This window comes from the organism of the source record quoted next, unplaced genomic scaffold (genome assembly GCF_019419815.1).
Source record: "Pyrus x bretschneideri cultivar Hongxiangsu unplaced genomic scaffold, Pyrus_bretschneideri_v1 Contig28, whole genome shotgun sequence".
NCBI lineage: Eukaryota > Viridiplantae > Streptophyta > Magnoliopsida > Rosales > Rosaceae > Pyrus > Pyrus x bretschneideri.
Genome location: NW_025999590.1, coordinates 2,870,310 through 2,890,440, shown reverse-complemented (window position 1 = coordinate 2,890,440; position 20,131 = coordinate 2,870,310). Strand labels below are relative to the sequence as shown.

Sequence of the window (20,131 nt, the reverse complement as noted above, 5' to 3'; positions counted from 1 at the left end):
TTAGTGTTACTAATTCACATATTTTGAAAACTGGCAGTTGAAGGTATGTACTCTAGGGCATAAGTATAAATATGTAAAATATTCCACTAATATTATAGTTTAGAAGTATTTATTTCTACTTGTATGTGTGAGAATAAGCTCAATTTAATACCAAATTGTTTTTGACGGGAGGTTTAACTCGAAATCAAATCAAATCAAATCCAACTCGTAGGCTTTTTGAATCTTAGAAAGTGTTATATTTGTCCGATATGTATATTCAAATTCCAATCCCGCTTGCAGGTTTATGTTGTTGGCAATGCATACATGATGATTATACAAATATCATTAATTTTTGTTTGTGCTGAAGTATGAGGTATCCCACATTTCGAAAAGGAGAACTAATTATTTGTTGAGTTTGAAAAGGCTAAAGGCATTTCAGCAATTTCTGACGACGGTCAAATGACACAAATTTTTTCAAAACTTTCAACTAGAGAACCATTTGTGGTTTTGTCAACTTCGTGCTTTGAATCCAAGACTAGAAAACATATCTAACTTGAAATTCTACCGCAATTCTACTGGACTGGAATAATCATGTTTTGCATCACCCTCACGCTAGGGTTGAGCAAAAATGTCTAATTCATCGCATTAATCACGGAGAGTGCCAGCTTGCCTTGTATGATGCACTAAACCACAATCCATGCATGCATGCCGACACCAGATAGTTTAATTAATTAATTAAATTTAAGGTTACTCTATAATTGGTCTCTGCTAGTTGAAATCCGAATTAAACATATGATTATTATCATATAAATACATATATAGGTCTGTGATCAGGTGGAGTCATCATTCTAGTTGGGATATTTGTCATCCCCATCCCCCACCACACCCGCATTTCCTCTCTTTTATTAAGAACTGCAATCGACTAAATTATTAACTCGATTCAATGTATTAAGCAACACCCTCAGGCCTCGTTTGGCAGCTCGGACTGTACTGACTATTTCTGTCGGATAGGATAAATAGCCACCGGATAGTACTGACTAAATTAGTCGGGTGTTTGGTGCAGTATCGGACTAGTGATCGTATTATTTATACTGTGTTTGATATTATACTAGATAGGAGACATCAAACTTTAAAAAAAAAAAAATTTAAAAAATGAAATCATTTTTTTGTTCCCAGGTCTCTCGGCACCCCCCAAACACCCTCCCTCTCTCTCCCTTCTTCTTCCCCGACGATAGAAGAATCTCAAATAATTGTTCCCCAGCTCTCTCCGCCACACCCCCCAAACTCCCTCCCTTTCTCTCCCATATTCTTCTTCCCCGACTAAATAATCCGGACGTTTTGGTTGGTTTTATTAAGCGGGTGTATACCGTATTATCCTATCCGACCGGTTAAATTAATCCGGTGCTTATTTAGTACGAGTGAACGCCAAACACCCGGGTTCGTATAACTAATCCTATCCGATCCTTTATCCGATCTGCCAAACAGGGCCTCATTTTCCTCCCACTATCCATTATCATTGCATATCCCATTCCACATTACCAACCTAAACTGCATAATTAATTAAATCCCTACGGGGTGCCCTAGTGGCTGGGACGAATTTCAGGCTCGTATTTCACAAGACATGTCATGTGTTTGATTCATGACGATAGTGAATCATACGATGGTGGCTAGGAGGAAGTTGAAATACCTCTTGTGAATCTTCCCAACCTTCGAAAGGGTGGATTGCAGTGGTGAAGTCACTAGCTGATCTCCTTTAACAATAAAAAAAACTATGTAATATGAAAACTCAAACTATAGAAAAAATGGGTTGATTACACATACACCCCTGAAGTTTTTTGTGTTTTCACAAAACCCGCTCAGGTTTTTAACATATCACAAACACCCCCTGATTTTAAAATCATTGCAAACACCCCAATTAACAAGTTTTTCCACCGGGTATTTTTCTCCCCAAGGAAGTTTTTGGAGATGTTGAAACTGAGTGCCGATTGGGATCTTGCGAACCAAGTGATTGCTTGAGAGGTTCGAGAATGCAAGGAAATGGAGTTCTGAAATTTCAGGTGGAACCTCTCATGTTGTTCAGTGAGAGATCGAAATTCGAAAGACTCGAGATTTCGAAATTTACTCGATGATGATGGGGTTTCACCTATGAAATCATTTGTTGGAGAAGTTGAGGATATATAATGATCTGAATTCTCCGATATCGACATGTATTTGTCCGTAAAAAATTGTTGCCTGAGAAGTCAATCGCGGTGAAGATAGTTACAATCTTTTCCTGGTCCATTGGCAAATCTTTGCTCACAGTTGTTACTGAGCTTTGGTATAAATATTTTCATCGTTTCTGTTCGCAGGCAGAAGGTGATTTGCATCATCTTGGTTAGCCACCATAGCCTTCCATATTGCCAAAGATCCTACTGGTATTTTACTATTGTCAAATATCATTAGGTTTTTCAAAAGATAGGTCTAATCAAAGTTTGTAGACAAACACTATTTTAACTCCGTAAGAGTTTCTTTGTATTTTCACAACTTTCTTCATAGAAGGGGATTTGTGAAATGATTTTAAACCGTAAGGGGTGTTTGTGATTTGCTGAAAATTTAAGGGGATTTTCTGAAAACACAAAAAACCTCAAAAGGTGTATGCGTAACTAACCCAAAAAAGAATTCCTCATCTGTTAACTATTAATGTCGGGTGCAACCATGCAAATACAGTAGGTTACAATAACAATTGGGTTCAGTTATTTTTATTTTTGTTATTTGAAGTGGTTTTTGCTAAAATTCATGGAATTTTAAGGAGCTTATAACTTTATAAGTGAAGGGAATTAGAAGAAAGCTCCTTGCTCCTTTTTATTAGGTAGGAGGGAAACCCCTTTTTCGAACTTTGTATATAACATCGTAGGGGTTTGGGTGGAGTGACCCAATACAGAGGGACCTTGTGCGTGTGAGTTTGGCCACATGACCACAGAGAGTAACTTATATAGTAAATGTATATCAATATGGCAACGTTCTATTTTAATAAAATAAAGTTATGTGTAATTTTTGGTCTAAATGATTAGTTTTCAGGAGTACTGAATATCACATGATGATGTACTTACGTCATGTAACTTATTCTCATGACCATGTAGTTCTCACGGCAGACGGTAGGGTAAGTATTATCATGTTAAAGAATATTAGTGATAGGTAGGGTTTTTTTTTTTTTTTTTTTTGGTTTTTTTGGTATCATAAATAGTCCTTTATGTTTAGCAATTAATCAATTCAGTCCTTCATTTATTCCTTTGGTTATCAAAATTGGCCTTGCCTTCCACACAAATGCCACATATGTACATTAATAGATTTTTTTAACGGAACTAAACGACAAGTGCAATTTTGTTTACCAAATTTATGAGTTTGAAACTAAAGAATCAAATTTATAAGTCTCTAAAACATAAATGATTATTTGTGATAAAAACTCGTGATAAGCATATTAGACTGGGTCAGACCCAAAAACATGCAATGAGACTGGGTCCAATGCACAACTTATACTGCCCTCGAAGCATGCAATGAAAATGGGGCCAACTTATAAAGATCCAAAAGCATTAAGAATGGGTCCATCCAAATTATAGTGATGGGAAGTCAGAAATGATTTCTGTACTTACGTTCCTTCTTGCGATTCTCTCTTTATTTATAGCCGTTAAATTGAACAAATGCAGGAATGTAGAAGTAGAAAACAAGAGTCAAAATAATAATAATAAGCTAGCATTTCCAATTTCAATACTAAAAAGCCAGGCACAAAGTATAAAGTTTCTATTAGAGAACCTGAAGAAACTCACCGTTGCAACATACTATGTGATATCAAGAAGGATCATATGTACGTACGAGACATACGGAATTTGCAACAAAGAAGCATGTTTATAAGTTTTGTTTAACAAATTTTGCATAATTCTGAAGCAAGTCAATGAACAATCAATTCGGCGGCTTGAAGAACTTCAATTTAAGTCCGCTGTTCACCATGCTCCATACCCCTCCGATCGAAAATGCCAAGCTAAAGGCGATCCCCAACCAGCCCAAGATCCAATGGAAATACCAGTTGAAGCTGTACTTTGTGGGTTTTTTTATAAGAACCCACATGAAGCAAGGATAGGCGAATGTGACGGGAAGCGTGAGCCCTCCTAGTAGACCGGCAAGACTGGAGAGGAAGGGGAGCGCTACGCCTATGAAGAAGTTGATGAATCCATAGAGAACTCGGAAACCAGACCTGACCCAGACTGAACAAGGGCGATTGGTGCGGCTGGTGTAACCGGCTTCAAAACTGTCAAATACTGGCATGGAGTATATCTGGAAACTGCTCAAGCAATTGAACACAACTAGTAGGAAACACATTGCAAGGAGTCCTCTTGGTATGTCATGGCTGTGGAATCCGTACAGGGCATTGAGAATCCCTCCAGAAGGCATCTGCAGCCAAATAGAACATGCAATACAATCAACAAAAGACTGCATTTATAAAAACTGATGAAATGCGCCTCACAAGTTAAAAGAACGGTTATCTTACAAGGTTTCCATAAGCCCAGAAGCCTCCAATTGCAACAGGGAACAAACACATGGCAATGAAGAAATAAGCAACCTTGGCTCCTCTCCACATTGGCACATGAGCCGGGTGCTTAAAGGTCGATGGCATTGTTGCCTAAGTCGGATAAATGGATTTGCATTAGATAAGAATTCATAGTGAAAATTTCCAAATGAAGATAAGTTCATCAGAGTGCATACCTGAATCTCGAGAACTAAATTGTGCCCCCTGAAAGCAAAGGCTACAATACCAAGAGCATTCAGGACGGCAAAGACAGAAGCCGAAGAGGTTGGCAACGAAATGGGTTCATACGAAATTGTGGGTGGTCTTGTCTGGCTAACAGAGAGGACCCAAACCATTGTGGAGTAAGTTATGGCGGTCACAGCCCCAACGAGCGAAAGTCCTGCAATCGAATTGAGGTTTGGGAGCTGAGATAGAACGATACATAGCGAAGTGAACACTAGGTACCACTCCACCGTCGTTAGGGGATTCGACGAACATAGCGGTCCACAAACTATCTGGAAAAATAGTTTCATGGTCTCCCCTCCTATGAGAATTAAAGCTGTTGCAGTTCCTGCTGATAAATAGACAGTGGGGAAGAGAGCAAGCCAAACTCCCAATCTTTCCCCTGCCACAAAGAAATATATATACGCCAGTTAATGACTTATTCACATGCCATGTTATCAATTTCGCTCGCAAAGATCGAACTAAATTCTTTGAGTGCGGTGATACCTAATGCAGATTATGAAATATTCAAGAAACAAATAATCTTGCAGTTGTTGACCTGTTGGTGAATGTAAGCTCTCTTACCAAATGCAGCTTGTGCAAGCTCCACATATCTGTTGTACCGCTTTCCCGGGACTGCTTCGTGAAGCTGAACTAGAATCCACAATGTGTATAGTTGCCAGAAGTAGGCTATGGTTAAGGAAAGTGTTCCCCAGCTCCTGTGGACAAAATCAAGTAAATTACAAATGCCCCAACCAAGTCAAGTCATTTCAATTTTCAACTAGTTATTCTCAGCAAATTTGACAATTTTATCCTAATGCCAAACACTTCAAATCTATGAATATTGACCAAATAAACAATTCCAAAGATTATAATTGTGCAGCAGGTTCCCATAAACACGTTAAATTTCCTTGAATTCTTGGGTGCATTGCTCATATCCAATCGGTAATTTCATTTACGTATTGTTATGCATGGTATACTGTAAAATTTTTGCATATAGAAATGAACAGTTGAAAGGAATTCAGTGACCTCTCTTTTCTAATTAAAAATTATAACACCCAAAGAATATAAAATCAAAAAGTTAAAGGTGAGCAAAGAGTGGGACTGCAGTGAAGAGAATAAAACAAGATCTTTGAAGTTATGGAAAAGCAAAAGGTAAAGGAAGTGACATGCCTCAAGAATGTTCTGTCATTTACTTTTTCCAAATTAAAAGAATAACCTATGATTAATTTTCAATAAATGAAGTGACTTTAATCTGCTAGACCCACAAAAGCCATAAACTTTAGTCAAATTCCTCACACCAGAAACCATGTGAGAGGGTGACAGAAGCCGCAGAAAATCAAGTAGAAAACGCCAACAAACATAATTCCAAATCAAAATTTCACATCTGGGTAATTAATAGAATTAAGATAAATGCAATTAACCCTAAAGCTTGGAACTTTATGAAGCTTGAGCTAGTTAGGTGAAATGGGTAATTAAGATCTATCAGTAATTATTAGTCGAGGAGTAGGTTTAGTTAATTAATTACCAACCAAGAAACGTAATTCCAGACCTAAACCACAACTGGATAATTAACCAAATATGTAGTTAACCCCCTAAAGCAACAAACTTTATGAAGCTTGAGGTAATTGGGTGAAATGGTTAATTAAGATTTATCAGTAATTGTGATTAGCAGAGCAGGGTTTAACTAGTTAATTACCAGCCGAGAAAAGAGAAGGCGACGGGAAGCACCAGGGCCTGGAAGCCAACGCCGGCATTGAGGTTATGAAACGCAGCGTAGTGAGCGTTACCGTTGCGGGACTCGGTGATGGGAAGCCACGCGTCCTGCGGGTTGAGCTTGGTGAGGTGGCCCACCTCCTCCAAGTATCCCTTCATGTTGACCAGCACCCGCTTCATGGGGGTGCCGATGGGGCTGAGGAACCTCGGCGAGATGAACGAAGTAGGAGTCCAGGCCGTGGACGACTTCGCCTCCTTGGACGGCAGACGAGGGGACCTCTGACCAGATGGGGTCTGTATCTCCGGCGTCGACACCCCGCGTGGGGTCGCCGGAATCGATATCAGCTCCGTCTCGGGCCTCTCATCCATTGCTTCCAGTGTGTTTAGGGCCTTGAAAGTGTTAGTGTTAATGCCTGAGGGAGTTGCTCTGCTGCTCTTATATATAATGGAGGTACGAGAAGCTCTCTCTGTTTCTCTGTGTGTATATGCGTGTGAACAATGGCACTTTTTTCTTTTTGCTTTCAGTGTTGTGTGTAGGAAGGCCAGTGATGATCAGAAGGAGCGTGGGGCCTTTGAGTGAGTGAGAGATTGATATGACATGATGCAGGAAGAGAAGGATGTGAGTGAGCAGGAGCTTCAATTTAAACAAAGTAACGATCTTGCTTAATAAAATCGTAATCTGTTTCTTTTAATGAGTAGTAGATACTGATTTATTGAGCTATATTAGCTTTGTGGAACACATTGCAGACCCAAAAATATGTGGTGGTGTTACCGTTTGGGCAAAGTGGTGAGCAAAATCTAAACTTCAAGGAAATAAGTCAACAAAGTATATCAAATTGATACTCTGGTACTTGTTTTCACGTGCAATCTCATTATGCATGTAGGTAGAGATAAAAACAAACAAAGCATTGAAGTTGTAGAACAAGACAATTCAAGAGCATTTTCAGTTTGAACAAGTAACCAAATATTGTTTATGGTCGGTTAGTTATCTATTCAAGTCTCTGTTAGCGAAGAGTTCTCAATTATTTCGTCTAAAGATATCATTTCATTAGTCTTTTGCGAAACAAGGTGTTTTATGATTGGTTACTCTCAGGTGTACTTCATAGTTCAACATTTAGACAAACGAACTACGTTCAATATGAAGAACAGAACAATTGCAACCATCTTAACTATGCTTAAGCTTGTTGAAAATGTATCAACTATGCATATCAACTTAACACTATTTCAGCTCTATCATGCACGTAGAGAGAGAAATAACCACGCACAACAAAACAAGTGCATCCTGCACTACTAAAATGGGCTATGGAGGTTTACTGCTCGGATTTTTCCAAAATTGAAACTCTAATGCCAATGTTAGACAACTAATAAACTCGAAATCTTAAAGTCCCAGCACCATGTTTTACTTAATTTTAGTGGAGGGGTGGGATAAGGAAGGCTCGTGAATTTGGTCAAAGAGTCAAGCAATCATGCGTTGTTGGTGAATGTGTGATGAACGTTATTTGAGATGGGTCCTAAAAATTATGTCCGGCCTGCAGAATTTTCGGTTCCTTAGTGTTTGGCATTGCACGCGACGATTGGCGGGTGGGGATGCGGGATTGCGAGGTGAGGTGATCACTTCATTGGTCTGTGTTGGCGTGTGGATAGACATTAACTTAAAGAATTTTTTTTCACTCTTCCCACAAGTCACAAGTCACAAGTCACAAGTTACAAGTAAGCGTGACTGTTGACTGCAACTCCTTGTTCCAATAAGATTTGGATTTGGGACATTCTTGAATGTGAATGCCTACCTCCGTTGTTTTTGTTTTTGTTTTTTTTTTTTTTAGTATATCAATATTTTACATTAAAAATAGAGAGCTCGGTTAAACAACGTAATAGGTAGTTTAATTTGATATCGAATTTGTCATTCACGATATTCGATTCTAAGACCTCTTATAAGTGAAGATGAATACCATCAGACTGTAAGATTTCTCCCTTTTGATTTCATTTCTGTGTTTTTTCTCTCAAATTTTTTGCTTTGTCTTTTTATAAAAAAGTTAACACAAGATGTTGACGTAACTTAATTGTGACCGTTAAAATAAGAAATAAGGCAAATAAAGGGAAAAAAAAGAAAAGAAGAGAAAATCCTACCTTATTTCTAAAACATTGGTTAAAACGAATATCCTCATCGCACAAAATCATGACAATAGTGATGAAAAAGGGTTGTTCTTCTTCTCACTTGATATTGAAAATCAACTAGAACGAGAGTTTTTTTAAAATCCTAATTGTTCAAATGGTTAGCTTTCCAAAATATCATCAGTACTTTGATTCGTAATATTTGATTTATATCATTTTAAATAATTAAAATTTATTATCTAATTATTTTAAATAGTTTCTTATTTACTATTTAGGGGAAAAGTATATGGAAGTACCAAAATGTCACACAACATTTAATGGTAAAATTTTTGGTTTTGTATTAAAATAAATAAAATCAACCTATAAATAAGTTAATTGTTTAATCGTATATGAACAAATGATTAAGTACGAGAGTACATTGCGATGCGCGTGAGGTTGGAGTTGACAAGGACCGGAAAACGGTGGTCCCATAGCGCAGCACTCCATACAATTTCTGAATGTCAGTAGGCCAGTGGCGGTAACTTTTAAAAAAGATGTGATATCCACGTATCTTATTTTACTTTTTGTACATTTTTTTAATTTTTGATCATCGAATCGGATGAATTGAAGAAGATTAATGGATAGAAATTATCAAAAAATGTGTAAAAAGTAAAAATAGGATGTGTGGATAGCATACTCCTTAAAAAAAAATGATAATTTTCAAACACCAATACAGATAAAAAAATTGCCAGATATTTACCGGACACAAACCACGTGCTTCCCATCTCGCGTTTGCTGCTGGTGCACACGTGCCCTTTTTTTTATATAAATTTGAGGGTTTTTGTTGGTAAACTGGGTAAAAAGGTCAAGTAATTACTGTCAGGCATTTGCATTGGAAATTAACTGCTGCTGGAAACGCATGCAAGCTGCCCGAAGCATGCGTATTAATTATCTGCTATCATATTTTTTTAGGATCATTAATTCGAGTTATTAATCATCTTCTGTAATTATATTTTAATTTGTTTTTAAGAATAAAGGTCCCATGCGGATAAATGGTTAGCCGAAAGTCATAACTAGTCAAGTTTTCATTAATATGGTTCTTTAAGTAGGGCCTTGGAAGAAATTCTATTCATATTTGTGGAGTACTTACGGGCTCTACGATGAGAGATTTTTTAATGTGATCGGAATACAAGATGATACATTACGTATTACTATATAAATTGTGGGATATGTTTGTTAAACAATTAATAACTTAAAAAATAAAAATTTCCACCATTTTATATAAAAACACATGGTGTACTATCCGTATTCCGATTACAATAAAAAATTTCTCATCTACGATAAACAAGTTAATAGGATTTGTGTGCGGCGCAGATGAAAGATGAGTTAAACTGATGTTAAGAGAAGACAAACTAATATAAAAATGTCTATGGATGACAGGCAGAAGAGTAGGAACTTTCAAACATAAAATGGGCAAAATGGAGGTAAGGGGAGGAACGTACCAAACTTGTGGACACAAATGTCCAATATTAACTTTAGGTTCAAATTCTTTCCAAGTATTATGTCCTAGATGCAGGATAAGGTGGGGTCAAATATAAATGGGAGACATTTTTCCGTTATTCGGAACATAATTTGGTATACTATATGTTATAATATAAGTGAAGAGATTTTTCTTCTACGTATTTTCTACTAATATTATGACATGTTGTATTGCTCGTGTTTCGAGTTCACTGAAATATTTCTCCAAGCATGGGGTCATCAAAGATGGAAAATGATGCTCAAGCATGGAGTTTGTGAGTGGTGAAGGTAGCAGTATTTGAATAGATCACTCTATATGTCAACAAGCAATATATATGGCGATGTTAAACCGAAATGTAAACATCCACTAACATTATTTTGTACATATATTTCTTTTCTTTTATAAGTAAGATCTTATACTTAACTCACGTAAATGATGAATTTGATCTCAATTATAAACCGTCGTATGATGATTTAGCACAAATTCGAGTAAAAGATCTCAGACCTACTCTCATATCACCTTTGGTGCCTCCTGGTGGTCTTCTCTCTAGCCTTTCCTCGGCCTTTATAGCTAGTTGATAGGCCATTTTTCGCATCTGATGCATCGAGATTTCATCTTGGATTTCTAAACCTCAAGCCCTATCAATCTCCAGTCGCACTCCTACACCAACCAACGAACGACGGGGCACGCTATTACCGTGGTTCCCAATGCGGCATAAAAAAATGCTCCCGGTCATTCCACAGACACTGGGGGCCCAAGAATAATAACTACGAGGCTCCCATGATAAGAATCGAAGCCCAAAAACTTTTTAATCAGGCCTTCGTGCATTTTCATTTTTCACAAACTCTAAAATATACTTTACGTCAAGCTGTTAATCTAAAGAAAAACTAATGAAAAAAATTTTAAAAGTTTGTGTTTTAATCAAAACTTATCCTATAATTTTATTTAATGATAAGGACAAAAACAAAAATAAAACAAAAAATAAAAATAAAAAACAAAAAATAACCTCACAAAAGCACGTGCGTTGCAAATTCTGTAAACTTACCATATAGATTGCAACAGCCCACACCTTTTATTATTATTTTCTTTAGTAGCTTCAAACCCTAGCCTCATAGGCCCAGGCCCACGTGCCTCCTTCCTCTTTCTTTATTTCTTGTTTACGAGCTTTAATGATGATAGTTAGTACTTTCAATGCTTCGCTCATGTTTCCGCTTTCGTTATTTTCAACGAAAAATGTACTAAACTATCTCCCATAATAATTTTAATTGATGATTTCCTATTTGAACTTTTTGTGAGAATGGAATAGGCTCTCATCTTTCCTAAAATTAGAGAAATACATGCTCTCTTCAGACTTAAATGACTAAATGCTTTGGATGACACTTCCTGAAGAGATTCGACCATCATAATACTTTTGACGACATTCTCATGTATAGAATAATTATTTGGGTTTTCTATTCATTGTTAGAATGTTCACGACTCATCCATTAATCAGAAAACACAACTAATCATTCGTATCTAGTTAATGTTAATGACATGCCTTTTCCAAGTTTATTTTTCAAACCATTGGCCACTAATTTCTTGGCCCCCAAAACCATAGATGCTAGTGTGCATTTTCCAGTTGAGCTTCGTCTACTGTCCATTGTTTTCTATGCCATGGTTAATGAAATAGTGATAGTACTAGTATTCAGTTTAAGAAATAGTCAGTGTTTAATTTACGAAATAGTGATAATATTAGTGTTTATTTTAAAAAATAGTCAATGTTCAGTTTACGAAATAGTGATAGTATTAGTGTTCAGTTTAAGAAATAGTGATAATACTAGTGTTTGGTTTAAGAAATAGTTAGTGTTTTGTTTACGAAATAGTGATAGTATAAATGTTCGGTTTAAGAAATAGTTAATGTTTAATTTGCGAAATAGTGATAATACTAGTGTACGAATTAGTGATGGTAATAGTGTTCGGTTTAAGAAATAGTCAATGTTTAATTTACAAAATAGTCATAGTATTAGTGTTTAGTTTAAGAAATAGTCAGTATTCAGTTTAAGAAATAATGATAGTACTAGTGTTTGGTTTAAGATTTAGTCGTTATTTGGTTTGAGAAATAGTTAGTGTTAAATTCTAAATATAATTAGTGTTCGATTCTAGAAATAATCAATGTTCAGTTGTAAAAATAACTAGTGTTAACATGACATGACACAAACTTAAAAAATTGTCCAAACTAAAGATAAAATCACTATTTCAAAAATAAAATAAGCATTGTTTATCAAACTGAAAAATGAAAAATTTTCTTTATTTTTTGTCTTGTAATATTATTACTTAGTTTGTTCCAAAAAAAAAAAAATTATGAAACAATGGTTAAATAAAATACAATAAAATAAAAAGTAAAAATTGTAATATTTATGGAGTGAGAGTAGAGTGCTATGAGGAATTGAGCCAACAACTGTGTGCTTTGCGACTCTCATTCCCACCTCTTACTTGATTGTCCCTTTACTGAAGGTCTATGGCAGCATGTGTTGATAAGGTGTGGGGTTCCTTGACTTCATCCTCCATGACCTTCTTTTGTGGATTATGTGGCATCCCATTGGTGGGGGAAATCGCTTCTCGTGGCGGTCAAAAAGCTCTCTCTTGCAGTCACTGTCTATTGCATTTGGTGTGAATGGAATAACTACATGTTCAACAATTGTAGGAAACCCCCTGCTGCTTTTCTTCAGTCAATCACTAATATGATCCGGTGTCGGCTGTGTACTTTGCATGTTAAGCCTTCTACCATTAACATGATGATCCTCCATAATTGGAATGTTGCTGCCTATTAGGCTCTATGTTTTCCTGTCGTCTTCCTCTACGTGGGTTAGGCTTTGTTTTGGGAATGTTTCCCCTTTGTTCTTTGGTACTGTGAGTGTAACATCCTACATCGCCCAGGGGAGTGATCCTTAAATGTATATTCTCATTCCTACCTAGCACGAGGCCTTTTGAGAGCTCACTGGCTTCGGGTTCCGTAGGAACTCCGAAGTTAAGCGAGAAGGGGGCTGGAGCAATCTCATGATGGGTGACCCACTGGGAAGTTACTCGTGAGTTCCCAAAAACAAAACTGTGAGGGAATGGTAAGCCCAAAGCGGACAATATCGTGCTACGGTGGTGGAGCGGGCCTGGCAAGTGATCCGCCCCGGGCGGGGATGTGACAGTGAGAGTTTCTCTCTTATTGTTTATTGTTATCTTTAGGCTTTACCCTGTTAATATAAATCTTTATTTAACAAAAAAAAAAAAAAGATGAGAGAAAAAAAAAATTGATGTGAATGGGCGAGGTGAGAGAAGAGAGAAATTTGATAGGAATATGTGAAAGAGGAGAGAGATAGGAGCTAATAATGGTGTAGGAAGAAACAGAGAGGGAGGGAAATGATGTGTGATTGAGTGTTACAACGCGCGCATCAGATTTTGTTTTTGATTTTTTTTTTTATAATTATTATGTTAAATTTTTGTCATTTTTTATTAAAACTTAAGTTATTTTTATTAAAGTTTAAGTCTTCTTTATTAAATGAAGTTAGTGGATGACTTTTTGTTAATAAAAAGTTGAGAGAAGCCCTTTTCATTAAAACTCTCTTAATCTAATCAGTAATCACACTAAGTTTTCACGATAGATGGTGTTATCCACAAACTTTTTTTCCTACTTTCCAAACAAATCTCTTAAATTTTCAATTATCGAATTAAATGATATAAATCGAATATAGAGTGTGAAAGACAAAAAAAAAAAAAAAAAATATGAACAGAACCACATTCAACAATTAACAATTAGACATCAAACCTCACTATAAATATTCATCGTTCGAGTCAAACTTAATACTTTATTCAATTAAGTAAATTCAAATATCGTTATACGCATGTTTACTTTTTGCAATTTCACTAAAAGCATCATTTGTATTAAAATTCGTGGTTGATGCTAATGAAGTTGCACAGCCTCAAAAATCGAGCTGTCACTCATCTTTTCAATCATTGTCCCGTTAGAAGCAAATTCGTTTTCAATATGGCGTTTAGTTACATAAATGAAACATTAATTTGCTTTCAATTGATTATGGTGGGGAAATATTTGGGTATTAGCTCATGTGAATATAACATTCCGTTACTGATTACGACATATGAATATGTATTTTAGTTATATGCAATAATTTTTCGATCAAGGTACTTTTTTTTTTTAGCAAAGATTACAGTACTATTTATTGAACAAGGATGAAGTAAAGACTTGATTGTCAACCATATGAACATAACGTTCATTACGTGGCTCGATTATACAAAAATACATTTCTGACGATATACAAATTTTTTTATTATATATTTTACTGTTTATTTACATAGGTGAAATTACAATTTAATATCAAACTTACTACGAAGACATACATATTGTTGTTGATTAAATGATCACGTGCGCCATGTCATAATTGTTAAATCAGAATGGATCAAGAATCTATCCAATCACATTGTTTGACATTCGGATAACTTAATCAGGTTAATCAAGCTAATGTTGCTGACATATGCGCTTCCGTCATCAACTCCTTCAATTACATACACACTCAGTCAGCGGAAAAAATTCAATTTTAAATTGTTAAACGAATTGTTATTAGCATTCCAAAAATTTTATTTGACACTTTAAATTTTCTATAATTAAAAAGAAAAATACGCTTGTGAGGAGTGCCGAATGAAATTTTTAGAGTGATAATAATAATTCCCATTATTAAAACGCCCCTTTTGATTTTGACAATTTCCCACTTTACCACCATTTTTCTTTTTGTTTATGCATTATATTTGGAAATATATTAATCCAACTTAAACTATAGGACTAATTGCAAGTTGCTTTTATTACAGTGGTGGAAAGGCTATGAGCTTCATGATGGCGTGGTTTCAAACTTCGTCGGTGATTAATATATATTTAATCTTACAAAATTTATTGTTTGACAGAAAAAACAAAAAAACTATAGGACTAAATGCATTTTGCATCTTTCATGTTAGTGTTGATTTTCAAAATGAGCCACGAGATTTTAGTTTTTTCAAGTTGTCCTTTAAGATTTTAAAATTGCATCAATTTATACTCTTTGTCTAATGCATTAAATAAATCTTCATCAAAATTGATGACCCGGTGAGTACAAAATCCATTACTTCGACATGTAAGTCACATTTATACCATATTAACTACAAAACTCATCAACTTAAGGGATATTTATACGTTCTAATATCTTAAGCGATAACGTGAGAAATTGAAACTGCCCATCTTAAAAATCATCTCAAATTTTGAGGTGTAAAATATATGTAGTCCTAAATTATATAGTTTTAAATTCCCAAAACACCTTAGACCGGTTACTTTGCAACAGAAAATTGTAAGGTTATAATCGTCTTTTCGATATTGTTTTTGAGGTAAGTGCGTGGAACGGAGGAAGGTAAGGCTATACTCAGTCAAAGTCAACCAAATACCGGAAAGCGACTTTGGAAGCCACGGTTGCTCTCCACCACAATTGTCGAAAGACCAAATTATCCTTGGAGTTATGTGGATTTTAATTTCAGTTACAACCTAGCTATATACTTTGTAACTAAATGTTTTATTTTTTGGTGAAAAGACTGAAAGTTAAATTAAACTATATTTCATCTATTTTAAACATATTTACATTGTTAATGAATTTAATGTTTACGGTATAAATTCGATAAAAAAAAATACAAGAAGTTTGTAATTCAAGTTGTCCAATATTTATTTATGTATTCGAGGTTATAAGTTTGATTTTTCTTTCATTTATAATTGCTTGTATAAAAACACATAATAGTAACATATAAAACCAGTGCACGTGGTGAAGCGTAATAGTTGTTAGGGTCTTCCTCTTTAACCCGTTGAGTTCTAATTCAAATTCTCCTCCTGTCTCAATTAGTGTAAAAAAAAAAAAAAACAATTCAAAGATAATACTAACAATTATCCTTTCAATCCATATCTCGAGTTTGATTTTTCTCTGCCACTACCACTTGAATAAAAACAACATACTAACATATAAAGAAAATGTAAAAGTTAGTATTATGTTGTATGATTTAATCGCTTGAGGAAAATAAAAGTGAACATGCCTTTCAATGCCTACTTCTATACCATATTTTATTCCAAAATCTAGCATCGTATCAAAAGATAGTGCTATTCACACAATTTTTTTTATTTGTACACACTTATCAATTTTTGTCTTAATTTTTTTTTCAAATCTGAAAATCTGAAAATTAGAAATTAAGAGATATATAAAAAGTAAAAATAAATGCCATGGAGAGCACCACCTCATATAAAAACGTATGACAAAAAGGAGACACCAAAGGCACAATCGTAAATAAGGAAAGAAGCAAAGGCCATTTTCGTCTACAAAATCAGCTGCCTTTCTAATAAAACCTATCGTCCACAATTGCAGCCCCAACTTTGCGATTTCTGTCGATTCCAAATCGCCTGCTCGTGACTCGTGAGTCGTGACTCGCGAGCTTCACTCTCTCTCTCTCTCTCTCTCTCTCTCTCTCTCCGGCAAACTACGTCCGAGCTTTTCTCCTCCCAAACCCTAATTTTCCTAATCCCCAATTTTTTTCCCCAAATCACCTCCAATTCTGTAACCCCACATTTCAATTCAACCTTCCCGCCGCCGATTCACCGTCGTCAACCTCCGCAATGGCATCCATCGCTTGCTAGGGTTTCCTAGATCCATCCCGTCACTCTCCGACAGCACACTGCACCACTACTTCACCAACCTAATCAAATTCATAGTTATGGCTATTCGTGTCACCCTGAGCTTCTCCGGCTATGTGGCCCAAAACCTTGCATCCTCGGCGAACCTCCGCGCGGGGAACTGCCGAGGATTTCAAGAATGCTGGGTCAGGTCTCGGGTATTCGGATCCAAACAGAAGCCCGATATCGACCCCTCTGTCCCCGTCCGCAATTACCAGACCCAATTCTCCCGCTCGAAGCCTTCGTCGGCCGCCGTAAGGCCCTTGCCGTCGCTGTACACCGCCCTCGCCGAGGAGATTCTAGGCGAGAGCAGCAAGAGCCCGATCGTGCTGGGGTTGATCTCGCTTCTGAAGTCAACGGCTGTCGCCACAGGCGTCTCTTCGGCTCCGGCCGCCATGGGGATTTCGCCGTCAAAAGTCAGTTCGATCATGCCCTTTTTACAGGCATCGAAGTGGCTTCCCAGCAACGACACCGTCCCGGAGTCGATAATGAAGGAAGTGGATAAAGGTGGAACGTTGTGCGTGGACGAGGTTTCTGAGGCCTCGCAGCTGGCTAAGAAAGACTTGGGCAGGACCGGGTTTTTGTCACGATTGTTGAATTCTTGCTCGGAGGACGCTAAGGCTGTGTTCACTGCTGTTACAGTTAGTGTATTGTTTAAGTCCTTCTTGGCTGAGCCCCGATCGATTCCCTCCACTTCAATGTATCCTACTCTCGATGTGGGTGACCGAGTTTTGGCGGAGAAGGTGAGTTTATGTTCGAATTTTCGCCGTCTTTTAATTTTTCAATGTTGGTATTCTGATTGATTGATAGTTGATTTAGTCTTGGTTAGTACGATGTGAATTTGAATTGGGGTATGGAAATTTGTGCTTGCAATCTACTTGGTGAATTAATAAATGTGGAAAGTTTTCTTCTGTTGGTGTCTGAAATCGATTACGTGAAGTACATTATATTCTCAATCAGATTCTCAGTTCAGCTGATATCTTTTATTCCTTTGATGAATCAGGTTTCATATTTCTTTAAAAATCCTGAGGTTTCAGATATAGTAATTTTCAAGGCACCTCCAATCTTACAGGTAATGTATATAATGTAACTACATTTTGTATGAATTTCGATTGCACCCTTGGTTACATTTTGTAAGAAATTTTAGCATGGGGCGCTGACATTTTTATTCTTCTGTTTTGTTGTGTACTAGGAATTTGGTTACAACTCAACTGATGTATTCATCAAAAGAATTGTAGCTAAGGCTGGAGATTGGGTCGAGGTATTAATCTCGTTAATCTTCATAGTTCATGGTTATAAGTTTATAGCTCAGGCAGTTTATTGATAAAATTGAAAAACTGTATGCCTTGGTTTTTTGACATGTTATTTGCTTGGACTTTCTGTTGATCAGGTTCGCAATGGGAAATTACTTGTCAATGATCTTGTTCAGAATGAAAATTATGTTTTGGAGCCGCTCGCTTATGAAATGGATCCAGTGGTAGGCATCCTCTTCTGGCTTCTCATTGATTTGTTTTCATTCAGTTGATTTGGATACGGAGAGACATGAACGATTGCTTACAAAATTGTGACCTGCTTGCATGATTATGCAGCTTGTTCCAGAAGGCTATGTCTTCGTATTGGGAGATAATCGCAACAATAGTTTTGACTCTCATAACTGGTACGTCTAAGCTCTTAGTATAGCACATTAAGATCATTATCCTTCCAACTGAATTGTTATATCTTCGTAACCAAAAAAAGAATTATCGCATCGCTGACATGTTGATGTTGTTTACTTGTTTTCAGGGGTCCACTTCCTGTGAAAAACATTCTTGGCAGATCAGTATTTCGCTACTGGCCTCCTTCCAAGGTGTCTGACACCACGTTTGAACCACAAGGACCAAATAACGTCGTTGCAGTTTCTTGACCGGTTGCCCTCTGTTTGCAGGGGGAGGACCTCAGAATACATTCTTATTCTCTTATCAAGATAGTGAACTGACTTTCACTACTCTTTTGGCTCGTTTTCGAGCACTTTGAAGATGATTTGGATGGATAAACTTATCCATCAGTCTGTGAATCTGTATGAAATTTAAACTTACTCTGAACGAGCAAAAGAAAGATGAAGCTAAAGTTTTCGACTTATATGATTCATCAAATTATTTTGTTCTTAATATGTTGTTGGGAGGTTCAGCTGCCATACATGAGGTTTCAGCACCTGTGAGGAACCAAACGTCCAAAGGAAGGGGAAGATTCATCTGGAAGTACAGCACCTCTCGTGCCGGGTGAAGGTCTGATCGCCTTTGATGCTGGTGGGATGATTCTTGTCATACGAAGAGACGGAGATGGTTCGCGGATGGTAGCCGCAGATGGTTCTTTGCAGTAATGCTGAAAGCTTGCCCATGAATTGAACTTGGCCTCTCTTTTTTACCTGTTGCCTGTAGGCTTTGCTTGCTTCCTTCGAAGCATCCGTGTAAATGGCGTCTTTGGAGTTCTGCTGTTCCATTTTATAAGACGCATTGTTCATCTGTGTAAAACGTTGTTCGTTGATAGTCCGATCAAACTGCTCCCTTGATTGAGTAGTTGGTATTTTATGGCTTGTTCTGAACTTTACTTGAACCTAATTTTTTAAACTCAAAAATAATTTTCAAGTTTTAGGTCTTAAAAACTTGTTTGATAGAATTATTTTAAAAAACTGAACTCAAGATTAACTAAAAAAATATAATCTATTATCTAGTTTTTAGAGTTTTTAAATTTAAGCTCACTCATTTCTTTTCTCTCCCTTCTCCCCTTTCACTCCAAATCTCTCTTTTCTTCTTTTTCTCTCCTTTGTTTTTATTTTTTATTTTTTTTTATACCTTTTTCGTCTCTACTTCAACATGCTCTTTTCATTCTCTCGGTTCTTTCTATCACTCTTCTTGTTCTTTATTTCGTGCGATCCTCTCTCTCTTCTTCCTCTTTCCTTTAATCGTCTCTTGCTTTCTTTCCTCCTCTCTCCTCTTTCGCCCTTTCTTGCGACCCTCTCTTTTTAGATCTCTTCGTCTATTTTAAATCGCAAACCATCAAGTTTTTGAGTCTTAAAGAAAATTGTTTTCAAGAAATGTTCTCAACAAATGTTTTGAAAAATTATAAAAATTTCCAAATAGGATACCAAACAGATCCTTAGTTTTTCTTCTTGTGCTAATGCATCAAGGGAACGATTTCAATTCTATTTTTTTTTCATCTCCATGAAATGTTTTGTTTGGATATATGAATCCGAATTGAACGAAAAAGATCAAACTGCCCTCTGGTTCAATTTAGTTATGCCATATTCAATTTCAGCGCACCGAAATTTTTTTGGGAAACCAGAAATACTAACAGGGGCATTTTTATT

At 36.4% G+C, this 20,131-nt stretch overlaps 2 protein-coding genes across 2 annotated transcripts; one reads left to right on the top strand and one right to left on the bottom strand.

Moving 5' to 3' along the window:
- Nucleotides 1-3,692: 3,692 nt before the first annotated feature.
- On the bottom strand, nucleotides 3,693-7,204 carry LOC103955471 (lysine histidine transporter-like 8). Its single transcript, XM_009367373.3, has 5 exons — nucleotides 6,441-7,204; nucleotides 5,327-5,460; nucleotides 4,717-5,144; nucleotides 4,502-4,633; nucleotides 3,693-4,404 (listed from the first exon to the last, which is right to left on the bottom strand). Exons 1-5 carry the CDS (start codon nucleotides 6,824-6,826, stop codon nucleotides 3,916-3,918), a joined length of 1,569 nt encoding a protein of 522 aa, XP_009365648.2. The 5' UTR covers nucleotides 6,827-7,204; the 3' UTR covers nucleotides 3,693-3,915.
- A 9,271-nt stretch (nucleotides 7,205-16,475) lies between these two features.
- LOC103955500 (thylakoidal processing peptidase 1, chloroplastic) lies at nucleotides 16,476-19,347 on the top strand. The gene is made up of 6 exons (XM_048588402.1): nucleotides 16,476-17,528; nucleotides 17,789-17,857; nucleotides 17,978-18,046; nucleotides 18,176-18,262; nucleotides 18,375-18,442; nucleotides 18,568-19,347. Exons 1-6 carry the CDS (start codon nucleotides 16,827-16,829, stop codon nucleotides 18,686-18,688), a joined length of 1,116 nt encoding a protein of 371 aa, XP_048444359.1. The 5' UTR covers nucleotides 16,476-16,826; the 3' UTR covers nucleotides 18,689-19,347.
- Nucleotides 19,348-20,131: the final 784 nt, after the last annotated feature.